Genomic DNA, 17,962 nt, shown 5'->3' with positions numbered 1-17,962 from the left:
ACCGATCGGTGCTCGATGGAAACGTTTTGAGCAAACACCATCTCTGTGTGTGTGTGTGTGTGTGTGTGTGTGTGTGTGTGTCGGTCACCGCTAATGGAACGATCACGCTACCAAGGATCTTCCCCCGTAAGGGGGCTTAAGTAGTGCACGGAAGGATTGTTGTCCGAACCGGTGACTTCTTCCGCGCAAGAGTGGCTTCTTCGAACTCCAACAACGTCAGCGCTACCGTTAGATGCATCATCGGGCGGATGATTGCAGCGAGATTGGAATGATTCGATTATTGAAATATTCTAATGGCCGCTTTCCGCCTTCGTCGGGGACTCTCCCTCCCCCCAGGGTCGGGGGTTCTGGTGGCAAAGGTGGCGACCGAAGGAAAAATTGCACCTCAGCCCCATTCCAAAGTCGGCCCTCGGATTCGTCTTCCGACGGTTTGTTGGATTGGAAACATATTTAAATTATCTCTTTAAGACAACCCCCACCCCCACCCTCCCCCTGCTTCTGTGGTGGCGCTCGATGGAAGACATATGAATGAAGGTAATTATTCGTCGAAGATTATGCGCCATTCCTACCTCGGAGAGGCTGCTGTCGGCTTTCCAAGCCGTCTGCCATTTCTTCGGAACCGTTTACCGGAATCGTCATCCGCATCGTGCCGACGTGCTGACCTTCTCGCCGGCCGGCCAGCCATCGGGCGGTAAAAGGAGGCGTTTAGAAGTTTTCTAACTCGCCGTGTCGCTCCTTATCGACAATTGTAGCATCTCACCAGACCCAAACACCGCGTTCGGAGTTCGGAAACGGCGTACGACCAGGGGGGGTGCCGTTTCGGTTCGCCTTTTGTGCCTTGCGCCAAATTAAAAGATCCTTCACCACCGATAACCGGGGTAGGTGGTGCAGAGCGCGGCACGACAGCAACAATAAATTCCACCGAATGTTTTCCACCGGTTGTGTCAGTGAAATTGCCGCGGCACGTTAAAACATCGCCTATGCGCGTTTTTGTTTTCCCCGCTTTCCAACCATGTGGGAAGGCATTTGAATGTCCACCGTGGCGGGACAGAAACGTGATGAATTTCCACCCCGATCGATCGGACGAGGGTTCGGAGAGCCGGGGGTCTTAATTAAAGGTACGTTACGGGCTGCTCGGCAGGGTCGGGTCGCCGCCTCGCCAACGCCTTATCAAGTGTTGACCGTCAAAACGCCTTCCCTCTGGCGGCCGGGACGATTCATTACGCGAGGGAGGAGGTGGTTGGTTGGAAACTCACGACTCTGTTTTCCGGTGCAGCAACGACGCCGTAGTACGCCGTTCGGCAGGGAATTTGCATTCCCGGCTGTCTCGCTCGAGACCTTTCGGGGTTGGGGACACGGGAATCCGAAATCATCATCGAGGATTTGCCTGCCCGTGTTTTTTTTCCTTTTCGTAGTGGTTTCGATGTTGGTAAAATTGATTCCGGAGCGTCTCACGAGGAGACCTCTCTCGCTCTCGTTCACGAGGAATTGTGATTATACGAAACGACGCGGGCTGCCCGGCTGCACTTGATCTGCAAGCGTGAATCTTTTGGGTGATGTATTTTCTACCCTTTTTCCAGTTTCAACCATTTCCATCCATTCGAAAGGGCTCCACAGCTGTATCTAGAACGAGGGTTAAACAATAAACACGCGGCCATGCAGAAAACGTGTACCTTCCCGGAGGCGCGAAGAAAAACACTCCTCCACAGAATGTTTAATTAACTTTCAACATCTTCTTCAACAAAAGCCACCCTCCCGCCCCGCGCTCCCACACCGGGTTCTATTGTAACCCCGCCCGTGTGCCATTCTGGAACATCAAAACCAAAAACCGCCCGAAAAAAAGGCGCCCAACCCTGCTGCTAGCTGTTCACAGTTCGCACAGATTTGTTGCGATTTACAATTTTTCGATGTTTTTCGGCAAATTTCCCACGCCTTGTTGGCCCGTTGACAGATCCCAATTTTAACGGTTCCGGTAGAAAAACCCCACTTAACCTACATCGGCGACTTGCGAAACAGACGACGGGAATATGACTGCTTGCCCTCGCTTAACCGGGCAAACTGTACCGGCGCGTTTTATAGAGGGGTAATTTTTGATAAATTAGTCTGCACCGAGTTGTGTTTCTTCTTTCGCTGCTCGCTTTGCTCGTGGTGAGAACCGAGAGACACGCTGGTTTGAATCGGGAGTAATGTCCGTTCGACACACTGCCTCTTGCGCATTGGAATTGTTTCGGGAGAAGAATAATAAAAAAAACACCCCGGGTGAACCGGAATGCGTCCGAAGAAAAGCCCGTCCATTGCTCATTTGTGTGTTGCCCCGGCTTCGATGGCTTCGTTTGTTTGCGGTCGGTGTAACAAACGACATCTCGTTACTTCCTATTCAACGCAAATCTAGCTGTGTGATCAAACGATCTTTGATGGGTTTCTACCACGTACCGGTTACCAGTGAGTGAGGGGTGGTGCCAGGAAAGGTCCACACTACGACAGTATCCCCAGCGGGGTTCCAAACACGCCATAGCCAATCTTGCGGTGCACCGGTGTAATGATAGATGTAATAAATGATCGAGCAATCAGAGTGCAGTTACGTTTGTCAATACAAAGTATGGCGGCCATTTTTTAACCCATGAGCGCTTTCCAACCAGTGCCCGGGATCCGGAAAGCCTGCCGGGGGAAAGCATGACCGTGGCACCACTTATGAGATTTGTTTGATGAACGAATGACCGATGGATGGAAAACAATGGATTGACTTATCAATCGTTTACCAGCGAGACCCACTTTTGCACGGAAAAACAAACCAACCCCGTCCGGTTTATGACGACCGAACACGAACGTACGAAGTGGGTTTTTCTCTCGCCATATTTATTTTCTTTTTTTTTTAGATTCCGGTGGAGATTTTCCAATTGATCCTGGCAGTGGCAGCATGATTTAATGTTGCTTTCATCGGACCATAACAACCGGTTGATGGCGAAGGTTCCTTTCTTCGGTGCGTCGTTGATCGTATCAACACCCCTTTCAAACCCTTCGGGGCGCTTCTTCAGATCAGTGATCGTTTTTATTCGCTCCCTTTTTTCCCGCTCCCACCTTGGACGTGAGAAAGGGAAAGGGGTCCATCACATCTTATTTAGCACGCCACCCCCTCACGCACGCAGCTTGACGATGGAACAAACGAGGAAGGAACTTGCCGAGGGTGGGAAAAATCGGGAAGGAAAAATAAATTGGCTTTTCATTTCAACGACTCCAACGAACTGATTCGGGGAAGTTGACTCGTGGCTGTCGTGTCGCTACAGTGATTTCTTTTCCTTCCCTCACTCGAGAGCTCGATCGGGAAACGATCTACGGTTGCATCTGAACAAAATTTAATGAAAGTATTTGCTCCACCCACCGACCCCCTCCTGAACCCGGCGCAGCAGCTATTCCACGTGAGCGATCGCACCGTGAACGTGTTCTAATTCCCATGACACTCATTCATTGCCACGGTGCCGGATCGCGTCGGTGCGTCGATCGGGAAAAAAAACCCGGGAAATGCATTGCGGGGGTTAGCGGACCAACCCTCAATCTCCCGATCGCTCCCACTCGAAGGGGGGAACCATTAAGACACTCCAACTATTCAAACGGCTATCGGGTCGTGAAAATCTGCCGCACCGGTGATGCCCCAAACGGGGCACCAAACAGTCACGGCCAACAGGGCCCGGGTGTGCTTGTTTCCGCATAGTGCCACCCATCGATCGATCGGGCGCTTCGCGTCGAAGGGAAGAAGAAACGAAACACAACACCATGGCTTCACCAGGTTCCCCGCCACCGCCGAAACATGGCAGCGGGAGCATCGGGGAGGTTTATCGGAGCATTGAGATCTTACCCACATGCACACATTTCTTACATCCACCGAAGAAATAACGCGCCGCGACCCCGACAGGTTCCGCACGATACTAACTCGGCATCGTTCCGTGATCTCTGGTGTTGTTGTTTTTCTTTCGAAACGGCTGAACCGACTCGCTCGTTTCTGTGTCAAGTGAAAAGACTCAATTGAAGAATGTCGTTTAATTATTCATCGTCTCGCCTCGCATCGGCAGCACCTTTCGATCCGTATTTTATCGGCAACCATTCTGTTGCGGTTGCGCTTTTCCAGAATACTCCCGTTTCTTTCGTGACGTTACAAATGCGATTTGATATCCGATTTGTAAATCCTTGAAGTAGCTACTAATCTGGGATATATATGATTGAATTCAATCTAATAAAGAATGGCTCCCGTAAACATATAAAAGCAGTCCCAAAACGAATAAAAGCTCACCAAATTATTGTGCAGACTTGAAAATGCATCCCACACAGCACGAAGTCGTATTAAGTTGAATAAATTGAATCTCATATTAGTATATTTCGAATCGGAATCGCATTATGCATAGACAATGTACGGGCAGCGTATATTCTTTGTTGCTTATGATGCCGATTAAGAATGTAATACGATTTTCTTTATGCATACGAATAGATATACGAGCAATGTACGGCTGATGTATATCGTAAGTCGTATATGATGCCGACTTAGAAAATATACGACTAAACATATTCATTTTGAACAATGTACGGTTCGCGCCTCCACTTTTGTCCGTATAGGCATTATTTTAGCATCATTTACGATTCAATCATATTGCATAGAAGTACGATTATTTCAAGTTGATATTCGATTTACATGCATATGTGTTGTGTGGGATTCGATAAGCTTGTTTAGGTTAAGAGAATAAAAGTGATAAAGAGATGACACCAACTTTCGTCCATCAGAAACTTTCATTCGTCTTCATTTCAGTTTACTGAAAGTTTCACGCGTTTACACGACTCACAACAAATTAATGCTAACAGTCATCTGGAGCCGGTAAACATGATGAGCCGGTAAACAAATTATGCAGAATTGTAAATAAGCTGTAAAATTTCATCTTCAAAATTAATATTAATTCTCGTTTAGCATTGTGAATCATGCGAGTGAACTTAAATCGCATGAAGCGATTTTTTTTATACTGTTGACTTCTTTTAAAGTTGTCAGTTGAGCAAGTATGAAACAAATTTACATTGCTGTGAAATAAATTTCTAACCTGGTTAAGCTAAGTGAAATGTTAGCTGCGCAACTAAAATTGCTTGTTTATTTTGCCTTTAGACAAGTTAAGTTGGGTTTCACATGAGTGAAATTAATGTTCGACAGTTGCAATCGTTTAAAACCCCTTTAAGAAAAGCGGCATAAGCAGTGAATGATAATTCTTCTGTTCACGAAATCATAAAGTTTGCTTTATACTAGAATTTCTCCTATTTCAAAACAGACCTTAATTACTACCGACTAATCCTTCAACACCTGGACTCGCCACCGAAGCATCCCGCATGCCAAACGGGGTAATAATTAGAACATGGCATTCATTAGCACCCTTTACTGCGCCGTTCTGGTCAAGTCGCGCTTGTTCTCCGCTGTCGAAACCGCTACGACATAAACCAGCCACCAACGCTACCAGCTCCCGAACGGAAACCTACATAACAGGCGCATGAGCAAGCATTAATGTTGCCCTGTCCACTGCCTGGGCTACTGGGTTGGGTGATGCGGGGGAAAAAAGGGCTGCTATTAGCAGGCGCAGGATACGTAACACATGCATGATTACTATCGAGAATGTTTCAATAAGCAGGTTGCACACAAACACACACACGCGCGCGGGCAGCACAACGGGAATTAGTGCTTATCGTGCAGTCAATCTTGCTGCTGCCGCTTCAGCTGCATCAGCTGCCGAACCGAACAGATTCCTCCCGCAACAAAGTCTTCCGGCACGAGAGGGTCCCTCTGCCGCTGTCGCCTAACGGGATGTGAAGGGTAACATATCTTTGCGCGCTGGCGCAAGAAGCCCTACACCCTTCGATCTGGCACGCGAGTACATGAAATTCTTCCCGACACACACGCCCCGCCAACAACACCCGCAGAACAGACTTGGCAGGTTATCACACACAAAGCGCACTCGATGCACGTTTTGCATCCTTCTTCGCTGCCGATCGAGGTCACCGTTGTTCGATCCCCTCTCCCGTCCCCCTCCACACAGCGAAGGGGGGAATGTACAAAAGATTCTAACCGAAGGATATGTTACATAAACATCGCGATCAGGAATGGAATTTGGATCGGTTACAGACACGGTGCTAGTGAACGAGTGCGTCGCAACGAAAAATGTATCCGAGGTGAGGTTTCTCGCTTACGCGTACGTTGAACTCTTTCGTCCAAGTTTACCCTAAACTTCAACCACTCGCTGCCAAAAGCGTAATAGAGAGCGCGGTCGATCAAATATCTTCACTTTTAGTTTCAACGCGTGGAAGGTCAACCGATTCCCAACCTTCCAACGCTGTCAGTCAAGGTCGATTTCCTTTTATTTTCTTATCAAATCTGTTCATCATCCATCATCCACTCCCGGCGCATCTCGAACGATTTCTCACAGGGTTCGTTTCGGTTCGCTTTCGTCAAGATTTCGCAACTTCTTTACCCGATCCTCGATGGCCATTACTTATGCTGATGCGAACCCACTCAATCGCTTCCCTCCGGGGGAAGTGAGGAATCCCATCCGCGATTGAAGTGCTTTTACGGTTTGAGAGCACTTGAGAACATCCCTCCTATTCTTCACGCCAGGCTAAAGAAGTTTTCTATTGCCTTTGTTAGGCTCCCCTTTTTGCACTATTGACCGGGTGCTGGTGGTGGTGGTTTTTTGTTGATGGATACCGATACCCCTAACCCTAACCAGGCACCTGACCGCGAACGAACGCTATCTCATTAGCTTGTCTCGTATCGCTCTTCGCTTGGGCGCAACCATGTGGGTAACGACGATCGTTATACGCGTCTATCTAACGATTATATAATAACTCATTAAATATCGTTGCCTCAAGATCGACCTCCACCCGGGCGCGGAGTCGGGTTCAATAAACCAGTTTGTTATGATTTCTTGAACGCCCGGGCGCTTTTATTGTTTCTTCTGCGATGCTCTTTTATTATTTGCCCGGGAAGAATGCTCTTGTTATTGTTTCCGTTTGCGTACTTGTCCCAACACCCATCCATATCGAACCAACCCAAAACAGAACGGACAGAAATCGGCAAGGAACCTCAAGGAGAAACACCCGTCGACAACGATGGTGGTCGACGGACGGTTGAAATAAATGTGGATAAAACTAAAAATAATAATATTCGCAAAAAGCACGGCATGGACCACTGACCAGACGCTGGCCAGATTGACTTATCCCACCCGACCTGCCGAACCTGCCCTGTTTGACGGGACGCGAACCGTGGTTCGTGAGTTCCGCAGGTCATTAGCCTTGACACTCGGCGGTCGTCACGGTGAAGAAGGCTGGCATCCAACAACAAACCTAACTCATCGCTATCATATGGTTGCCGTTGCGAATGCTGCGACCGGAGCCCAAAACGAAAAGTGAAAAAAAAAATCCAACCCACCGCGAAAGACTAAAAGCAAAAGTCCAGAAGCGTACAGGAATGTGGACCCGCTAATAGGTTCGTTTCTGCGTTCCGCGAGCGTGGATTTATTTATCATTATTTTCCGACCCCGTCCCCCCACAGTCCCCCCTTTATGTCTCACTACCGTTTGTCCGGAAAGCGACATATCGTGAAGCTGGCAGGAAGTTCTTTATGTCCTCGCCACATTCTGCCACCGGGTTTGTTTTTCTCGCCGCACGAGGATGTTGAACTTTCCCCCGCAAGGTTACACTACATTTTCCACGTCCCAGCGGCATTGTCTACTGCCGTTCTGACCGCATGCCTTAGAGCTCCGCATGTTAATCATGCACTGGTACACGCAATGAACAAATACATATGCCTCTAACAAAGAAAAAGTACCTGCTTCTGGGCACCGCACGGCCAGATGTTGTTGGGAAACATTTGCAGCTTACCGCGGGATAATCATAATTAAGCAGCAGAAGCCAGTAGCAGTAGCAGAGGCGCAAACTCACTGAGTTTACCAGCCAAACGGGTCCGGAACGTACAAAGTAATGCTTCGACTCATATTAGTGCCCAGAATGAGGCATAACACTACATCGGTATCATAATTCATGTTGGTTGATTTTACTTCACCATATTAAGGGAGAATTTTAGCAGCATGAGATAGTTCATGCCTGCTTGCGATCGGTTGGCTTAAAATTATGAGCAATAGATGATGATTCACTTATGGTACTGTCCTCGCGAGATGGAAAAATCGATATGCAACGAATAATTGCTTTAGAGACAAATGTTATCGACGTACTGCAAATATTAACAGCTTTATTATTTAGCTAAACGAATGAACACAACCATCTAAACATTCTCCATAGATTTTTTTTCCCAAACGAAACACGCCCCCCTTTTGTTGTTGGTTTGGAAAAGTTTATCGACCCCGCCAGAAACAGCCTCCAGGGTTTCGTGAACGTACTTTAACAAGTTCTACGACAAACTGGATGAACATTTCCGTAGCGAACGGAGGAAGACACACAATAACCCCGCCATGGGTCAAACCGATTAATCAGCGTGTTAAAATGCAACTCGTTTCCGCCGCCGGCGGTCCCGGCTAAACTATATTTTAATAATTGAAAACTAGCGTCCCTGCTAAGCTCCATTCTGTCACGATCTTCGTGAATTTAGTTGCAGAAATGTGTGTGCCATCTCGAAACAGCACGGACCCATAAACTCTACCATTTAGATAGTTCAATATTTACCTTCACAGAAATCAATAATAAGCAAATCTCCTGCAACAATAACAGCCATCGTTAAAGTAAACGGTTCGCGCCCAACTTTACAGCCGGGTAAACAATATGTTAATCGGTCGCAACACGCTTTCGATGGCAAAATACCATCGCGCACGTCATGGGCTTTGGGGCCCCCGGGACAAACAACCTCTCAGCATTTCAATGTGAACAGGAAAACTTTCGTTCTACGCGCGGCTCCCGGTTGTTTTCATTGTTTTTTTCCCTCCCATTTTCCGATCACTACAATGTTGCACCACGCGCCAGTGACAATGGGATGCAAAACTCTCCGCCCCGGTGGGTGCCAAAAGATAGTTTTCTTTTGCTGCGCAAGACACAGATCTGGGTCGCAGGTGCCTGCAAGGCGCAAAGTTCAGACACGAGCATCCAGAAAATTCCTTCCCTCGAACATGGCCTGCTAACCGAGCCAGCCAGCCAGCCAGCCAGCCAGCCAGCGTACGGTAACAACAGACATCGCACCGCATTCCTGACCCCGTCTGGCCCCACGGTACGCTCTCTAATCGACAAGAGCGCGAAACAGCAGGGATTTGTAATGTAAAAGACAAAGCTAGGGCACAACACAAAAAAAACATAACCCAAGTACAACCGTATCCTGTAGAGTTATCTTGCTCCGTCCCTTGTTCTGCCTTGTTTCACCCGGCTTTCGTCCGCCTGGGAAGGACGGTTTCCAGCCGTCCATCGAGGCTAATCTTATTCCTGTTGCCTTCAGCTACTAACATTATTATTTGCATTCATAATCGCCCGAGACAGGCTCGTTGTTGTGCGCGCGCGCGTTGTTTGCTTCGGCGACTGTAGCATCATCTCGAGGGGTGAAAAACCCAACTCGGCGCACACTCAAACACACCACACTTCACAGTTACAAGGCCCGAAAGGGCTTCGGGGGGGTTAAGAACCAACACACCGCTTAATCTTGCTTCCCTCGTGCGAGTAACTACCCTCTCTAGCAAAGCGTACCCCGGCACTGCGTGGCTAGATTAGCGCGCACTGATGAAGGTTCTTGCCGAAGGAACGCCGGTGAGATTTTCCATCCTAACCTACCCGGCAAAGTTTAGCTTTTTGTTTTCGGTCTTAGAATAGAAAGGTTTCCCGAGCATAATGCATCGGCGCAACTGATGGAAATTACGTCAATTATCTACCCTCGGTGCACTTCCGCCGCAATGAGGAGAGTGTAGATCATCCCGTCGGCTATTTGCTTTCTTCTTTGCCTAATGTTTGCTCGCGGTGAAACGGTTGCACATAGCGCACCCGGGTCAAAGATTTGTTCATTAGACGGTCGGAATGTTATAGAAAATACCATAGAAGCTACGCTACGGAGACATTAGAAGCCATTGATTTGGGAAGAAAAAGGGCATCGGTTTAGCTAATGTTCCGAAGGGGGGAATGTTGGACAGCAAAATTGACCAATCAATTAGCGCACCATTCCGCGGTGCCCATCAGGCTATAAAACCAAGCACTAACATTTGCACAATTTAGCGCGAGTGCGGGACGTGCTTGATCATAAATCAATCGAGTGCAGTGAAGCTTAATTAAAAGCGGTGGGCCAAGCGGACGGTAAGCAAGTCATCAAGTGGTCAAACCGGCTGTCAGCGTTACGCTTGGGACTTTGCCAAAAACGGGGGTGAGGAACGAATCGCGAAAAACCGTTCGACCGTGCGCAAGAATGTGCCTCGGGCCATCACAGTTAGTATTTCCAGACAGTAGAAACGGGAAAAGCAACTGAAAAGAAGGGGAATCTTCTTAGCTAGTTTTATTGGCTGGTTGCCTTTTCCATACGTCATCGACCGTTTCAAGCCGTGAGTATAAAATTTACCAATCGGGATAATATTCCCGGGGGGTATGTGTCGCAAACGCCGCTGACCGCGAGGAATATCCACACACATCCTATTGATTGATAGATTGTTGCCCTTTGACTACTATGGTCATCGATCCGCATTAACTCACATCCCTCGATTAAAAGGGCAGAATTCCTTGCAAAAGAACGGGATCTCATTTAGGAAATACTGTCTGCTTGCTAAAAATCCACCACGATTTTCCGTTCATGTTCACTTCGGTTTCATTCGGTGTAAGGCAAACAAAATCATGTGTACCATTAAATTTAAAACCATATTTTCCATTCTGTTTCCAATTCATATTTATACTTTTGATTTAAGAATTTTGAAACGCCTGAATGAATGAAAACCTGCCACAAACACATGAGGCACACTTTAAAATGAATCATCAGACTTATTTGCTTACGATGCCGTGAAGGTTTCCAAAATATGGTGGACCTTTTCCAGATGGAAAAGGTTAAATGGGAAAGAAACAGACATTTTACCGACAACATGCTTGCTTCCCAGGGATGCTACGTCTCATGTCGGGAATGACAAGGCACAATAGTACTATATGGTTTGCATAACAAACCCGGCTGACACTGGCACACACCACGAAACCAGTGTACGCCCGTTTTTTAAGGGATTGAGAAGGTTGGGAAAGCTCGAACTTGGAAACCAGGCGTTCCATCGACGAAGCATATGTTATGACAAAAAATAATAAATATCAGCATCGAATGGATTACACATAAAATCTTAGTTTCCCTTTTTAATACACTCCGGTTTACCACGTGACCATTCATGGGATCCGCTTTGACAAAAACAGCATTCGAAAGCATATGTTTTGCGTCTCGTCAGCCATACAATAAGTGATTATCGCACTAAGGCTACCGTAAGCTTGATGAAGAATACCGTACCGTAATATACAAAACATATTCTTTAAAAAATAACTTATAGGAAAATACTCAATTTGAACATGGCAAACATGTCACGAATCCAAAACAACCAACCGTTTCTGTTTCATGCCGAGCAGCCAGAAATATATGCTGTCAATGTGTTGACAAATTAAGACTGATCATTGCTTAGATCGATGCCGATAGTTCACATCTTAGCTCTTTGACAGATTTCCCTGTTTTTATACACATTTCTAATATCTCTCTTTCTCTATCTCTCTCTTTTTAGCACAAAAGAAAAAATTTGCAACATGCTGCCCAGATCGTTACGCTCCGTACTGCTGACGTGCCTGCTGCTTGCATCCTCCCCGAGCATAGACGGTGCCAAGCGGCGATCGCGACTGGATCTGCCGATCTCAAAGCCCGCCGATGCCCCGCTGGAAGACAACCTGGCCACCGCATCCGGCTCGGAGCCGGCGTTCGAGCGCGTAGAAGCCCCGGCCGCCATCACACCGGCCGCCGCCGTCGCCGCCCCCGCCACCGCCTCCGCTGCCGCCGCTACCAGTAGTGCGGCCACTTCCGCCGAGACGGAATCGTCCGCCAACGTCAGCGGAAGCGGAAGCGCCGAGAACAGCAGCCAAATGATCGACGAGTACTCGGACGAGGAATGCGATCCGGACTTTATCGCGTTCGAGCTGGTCACCGGGTGAGTATGGGACCCCCGCACCGACGTTCCATTCCTTTTTTAACTTACCTAAAACGAGAGAAAAATGGGAAAAAGGAGCAATTAAATTGTTGTCATATTTATTTGAGATTGAATCAATATAAAGGATCCGTTTCAATTTCGTCAACAGATATGTGTTTTCCGCACCGAACAAGCTGCTCGACTCGATGCCCGGTACGCTCATGCTGACCGACTGCTTGGAAGCCTGCCAGAACAATGATTCATGCGCATCCGTCAACTACGAAACCGGCCTGTGTGTGCTGTTCTCGTCCAACTCCGACAAATTGCCAGGTAAGTTGTCGTCGCACGCTTAATAGGTCCCAGATCAAACAGACTCCGGCGAACTCAATAGAACCATCGACATCCCACGAGCGACTAATAGCTCCGGTAGACCACCGGATGTTCTTACAGGTGGTGTTTACCAGCAAAACACACAACGGAACTCCACTTGTCCATCGTGGCTGGTGGAGTGTTCCGAGAAACCTGTACAGATTGATCGATTGCATCAAAACAGACAAGAATGTGTACACGAGCCTCGGCTCACTTTTTAACCCCGCGTCGGTTCGGGGCAACCCGGTCAACCCGGTTCCCGTTAGAGTGTCGTGTGCTACTCCGACACGGGAGGTCTCCTATCGATCACGCTCCGTTGATCCGTTTCGCTGGAAGATCGACCGTTGTCAGATCCAAGAACCGATCTCGTTCGGCGTTTTGAACCACTCGTCGTAATGTGGATAAATGATGTCAGGAAAGGTTAAAGATATGGCCCCCGTGAAAAGGTGATCCCGTAGGTTGAAAGGAGTGCACGCCGGAGTGCAAGGCATAGTAAAACCAAAATCTTTTCTCCCGCTAAGGTCCCGGCCCCCAAACGCTAATCGAAAAGCAATTAAGTTGATCAAATTAACTATGATGGGTTGGTTGTTGCGCTATACGCGACCACCCGTAGAGGGACCTCGTGTTCTCACAACCGACCTCGGATATCGGTGATCCCCAACCGTTAATTCAGGCGAAGCGTTCGTAATCCTCCAAATCTTGCCAGTGTACGCAAGACGCGTTTTACATCATCGGGCGTGTAACGTAGAGGAACTACTGACTGTAACAGATAATGTTAATGTTTACCGATAACGTGCGCTCCGGCTGCCGCGCATAATGAAGTTGCACCGATGGTCCATTAGGCAAACATCACTCACCGCACACCTCGTAGCCACAGAACTTGACGTTCCACCAGGCGGGCTCTCCGGTAAAAACGCGCGGAAAGCAAATTAAACTTTACTACCGATTACCAGCATTAGCTGTGAGAACGAACATCGCCAACGACGACGGCGGCGGCCGCGGGGACCGAAATCTTGAAGAAAAAGATCTCTATCGTCCCCGGCGGGTGAAAGCTCCACGAGAAGGCTCCCTAATAAGGCCGAGCAGGGAAAAGAAGCTCGTCGATGGCGTTCTTTTCTACCGCCCGGTCACATGCCTGTGCATGTGGTCATTAGCTGACTGGCTTCAACACTTGTACGTGAAGCCGGGCGGTAGTGCTTCTCCCACAGAAGACACATTTCATAGTTCCCATGAAACATCGAAGCCGATAAAAGAAAGCACTTCACGGAGCTCAAGGAAAGATTCTCCCCGCATCAGGAAGTCGTGATGATCTCGACGTGACACAGTTTCGAGCCTTCCGCCTTCTGACATCCCTTCCTCCCCGAGGCGGTCATAACGGGCTGGCATTGGGAGCTTTTCGCTTTCGCTTGCTCGCCTGCCCGGTTGGTTCGGTGAGATGTGCTCGATGGTCGATAAATCATGGTGCAACAAAGCCACCCCGCCATCAGTCACACACGCGACTGTCCTCAGGGCTTCCACAACAAGTGGTACCAACCAAGATCTGGATGAGAATCGTCCCGGGATGCTTGAGCAAATATATTTTCAATTATTATTCGCACACAATAGCTGACGATGGAGATGGTGGCGATGCCTCACTTATCCTTTTATGCTTCCCGTTGCACAATAGGCATAGTCCTGGGGGATCATCGACCCGCTCGGGAAGGGAAAGTTGTTTCATTCATACCATCGCGTCGGTTACGGCTCGCGGGGTTCACGTATCGAGAGTGAACTTTATCGACTTCGACGAATGAAACGCCGCGAGAGTCACCGGGACAAAGAACTTCCGAAAGTTATTTGATCTCCCGTTCGCCGCACAGTTTCGCAGATTCGTTTTTTTCCAACACACACATAAATTAGCCATTGTGTGCAGGCATCTCCTCGGATGGTCGTGGGTTTCCGCGCGCTTGGTACGAGCGGCCTTTTCCTAGCGGGACTACCAAACCAACCCCGGGGTTTTCGGTTGAATCGATCGTAACACCAGTATCGTTTCGTTCGAATGGGCGCGATTTGGCGTGTGAACAACATTCGATGCCGATAGAGGGCCCCACGAGAAGCCCTCGTCCGGTACACGATTTCTCGGAATCGATGCGGCCGATTTGGGTGACCTTTGAGAGTCACAGTTGGTCCAACAAGCAAAACCCAAACGGCCGTCCGAATCATCGCTTCGGCAATCGTTTGCTGGAGCTGCTACTTGCCGAGCCACCGATCGCACAACACTAAACAAACAAAGGGAAAACACAAACAACCATAATAAAATTGTATCTCGTTGCTGATATCTTGCACTTCAGCTTCTGGGTTGGAAGCGCGCTCGTCCCGCTCCCTTGGGGACGAGAACCGTAAACCAACACGATATCTAACAGTGCAGCAAAACCAAACGCCAAAGGAAACGCTCTCGACAAACGTATGGACAATAAATTATACCGGAGCATCCGCGCTCGTCGCAAACGGGACTCGACCGTTCAACGGGTTTCTAAGGGCATCCGTGTTTGTGCAGCGATGATTTGGTATTACGGTGTGGCGGTGTCATCGAACCGCGGTTACGCGCCGTCGTGCCGGTGATTTATTGCGATGCCTTTGCGAACCGAGTGGTGAGCAAGTTTTTATTTGCAACAAAACGGACCAAATACGTTCTGTTACTTTCGTTGACCGGGCGGCGAGGGAGCGAGAATGCTCTTGTGTGGATCAGTGAACCGTTTCAGAGATTGGCATTAAGCACAAACACACACAAACACACGAATCCGCCACAGGAAAGGTAGCTTTGGAATTCAGTATAACAATCTCCCACTGTGCGCATGAAACTCGATCGGTTTGAAAACGAAAAAAAAGTACATCAGCATTTTACGATTCTAATTAAGAGATACAGTATAAATCAAAGCACTTTATCTCCCAGCGATAGTGCGGTAGGCAACTCCTGGTACATTCTGAACCGAAGAGCACGCATTTAAGCCCTTCAACGACGCCATTTTCGCATACCGAATGCGTGCGGGCGCCCTCGATATGCGCCTAGCGGGATGCCTCATTTATCCGACCTGGTGTCGTTAACATTCCCAACACCCCAGAAACTTGCGCTGATCGATCGATCGATCGGCATCGGGACTGAGAGCAACAGAACACCACACTGTGCGGTCTCCGTTTGAAGTCGGCGGACAAGAATGTTGCCCGATGCTCTGGCGGATATATATCGATATAAAACAAGAGTAAAGAGTTTGCGGTTGATCGAGCATATAAAAAGTTTGATGGACCATTTAAGCCGCGTGTAGAGCAGAACATTCCCATGTTGCGCTGGACAGCATGACTCTGGTCCATCTCTTAGGCCACGCTTCGAATGTGAGAAATGAACCGATGAAGGAAGAGGGTTTGCTAAATCAAAACAGGTATCATTTTCATCGCATCCTCTCCGCCGGCAGCGCGAACACATACACAGGTGCATCCGAAAAAGAAAGCCCGATCGCCGGGGCTCGATAAGTGTGCGCTTGCGACGCAAAACACCACCAACACGGTGTGTTCCATCATAGACATGCCGATTTGAATAAAGTAAGGGCCACCCGCTAGCACACCCGGCGCGAGTCTCCGCGAGCAAAGAAGCATCTGAGACGGGGCAGGAAAAACAGACAGCTTCCACCGTACAATCGAACAACCGCCGCGCAGGAAACGGAGCTTCCTTTGCGGCATAATTTGCTAGCGGCACGCAGCAAAATGGCCACGGTCCGCCAACGATAATTAATAATTTGTAATTTATCTTTCCCGCCGCCGCCGTTGCACGCAGTGTGTCTTCGTCATACCTGCGATGTTCGTTAGAGTGGACGGATTTTCAATTCCGGTTCGAACGAAAATGGCGAGACGATTGGCGGTTTCCCACCGGCGTGTTTGTGTGTGTTTGCTGGAAGCTGTCAAAACACTCCCATTACTCGTCCATTTCCACCAGGGAAGCAAGAAGGCAGTACACGATTTCTATATCATGTTTGAGCAGAAGTTCAAATTTTCCCCCCTCCCCTCCACTCCCTCTTCCCACCCAATTTCATTTAAACGTTGGTGGAAACCCATGGGAAGCGGATACTTCGTTCCGCAAGATGGCGATTAAAAGAATCTGGCGGCTGGAGACAAAAATTGAAATGTTATCTCCATTTTACTGTCACACTCGACCACTCGGGCCGAAAGGGACCACTTCTCTGACCCCCACTCCCCGGGGCCCAGGTTCGGTTGGACGTTGGTATTCAAACTCAAAACCGACATTCAACGGATGCCGCCTCCACATTATAGCCTGTGCCCGACATTGGGAACGGAAAACCCGAAACAAACGAATCCAGTCGATTCGAACAAAAAGTAAAGCGGCGACGGCAAATCAATTCGTGATCGAGACCGAGGAGTACATAAATAAAAAAAAAAATTGAAGTTGGAAGGCGGTGGCCGGTTTTCCACCCGTTGGCAGAAGAATTTCGTTAGTTCGTGATTGTGCATATATAGTGCATTTCCCAGGGATTGCACAACAAAGTTCTGATCGGCCGCAAAAAGAGTTGGGGGAGTTTCAGAGGGCTACCCGTTTGGCGACATGAATGATGGGAAGTGCGGCAATTTGAGCGGGCTTCGAGGCAAACGGGGACCGCAGTTCCGTTCTCGACGGCCAAATACGTCGCCATTGGTCGTGATTTAAGCTCGAGATGTTTTCCACTGCTAGTTAGTCCCTCTACTTAACGAGCCAACGAGGAAAATAGGAACGCGTTCAACGCTTTTTTTTTTTTGCCAACAAGACGCTCTACATTCCCGGATCGCTCTAGTTTACTCATTATAATTTCCATCGAAACATCAAAATCTCACCTAAACCGTCCCTCGGAACGTTGGGCAGCTGTTCGGCCGGGTGTTGCTCCCAACCGACACACCGGTCTCTGTGAAACAAGCACAAAGTGAAAGGAAAAATTGCAAACTTATGGGAAAATGGTTTCCCCCGGGGCGGGAAATCTTGACTCGCTCCCGCTTTGATCCGATTTTCCCAAGGCACCAAAAAAGCAGCCTGCGATCTGCTGGCTTTGCTCTCACAAAAAGGAGCGCTAAAGACACCGATCTTCCAGCAGCACAGAAACACACACACAAGTGCACACGATCCTCTTCTGCTTCTTTAAGTCCCCTCACCCTTCCAACCGATCCAAAGCAGCGGGTATTATCGGGTTCGGTCGGTGCAAAAACGGAAGAACATGAATTTATAATTTATTTGCAAAACGGGAGAAATCGTGGACACCTTGGGGCACCGTTTCGGTCCGTCCCGTCTTCCCTGCGTCACGACCAAGCGAAGCGAGGCACAGCGCCGCCCTGTCGCCTCGGGGAGTGAACCCGCTTCGGAACCGCGCTTGGGAGTCGCAGGCCTGGATGAGGGTCTGCACTAAATCAAACAGCAGTAATAGAAATTGGTCTCTAACGACCGCGATGCG

The 17,962-nt window shown here is 48.6% G+C and overlaps 2 protein-coding genes across 3 annotated transcripts in view; one reads left to right on the top strand and one right to left on the bottom strand.

Annotated features, from left to right (window-relative positions):
* The window catches only part of LOC131271758 (autophagy-related protein 16-1), a 270,155-nt gene that overhangs the window by 223,010 nt on the left and 29,183 nt on the right, over positions 1-17,962 (bottom strand). The window lies entirely within an intron of this gene.
* Positions 11,758-17,962, top strand: part of LOC131271757 (uncharacterized) — a 31,168-nt gene continuing 24,963 nt past the window's right edge. The window contains exons 1-2 of the mRNA XM_058273284.1: positions 11,758-12,152; positions 12,301-12,461. Of these exons, the coding sequence (XP_058129267.1) occupies positions 11,758-12,152; positions 12,301-12,461 (556 nt within the window). The remainder of the gene's footprint in view (positions 12,153-12,300; positions 12,462-17,962) is intronic.

The sequence above is a fragment of the Anopheles coustani genome, chromosome 3, assembly GCF_943734705.1.
Source record: "Anopheles coustani chromosome 3, idAnoCousDA_361_x.2, whole genome shotgun sequence".
Taxonomy (NCBI): Eukaryota; Metazoa; Arthropoda; class Insecta; order Diptera; family Culicidae; genus Anopheles; species Anopheles coustani.
The sequence above is the reverse complement of the archived record's forward strand: the minus strand, read 5'-3'. Positions and strand labels throughout refer to the sequence as shown.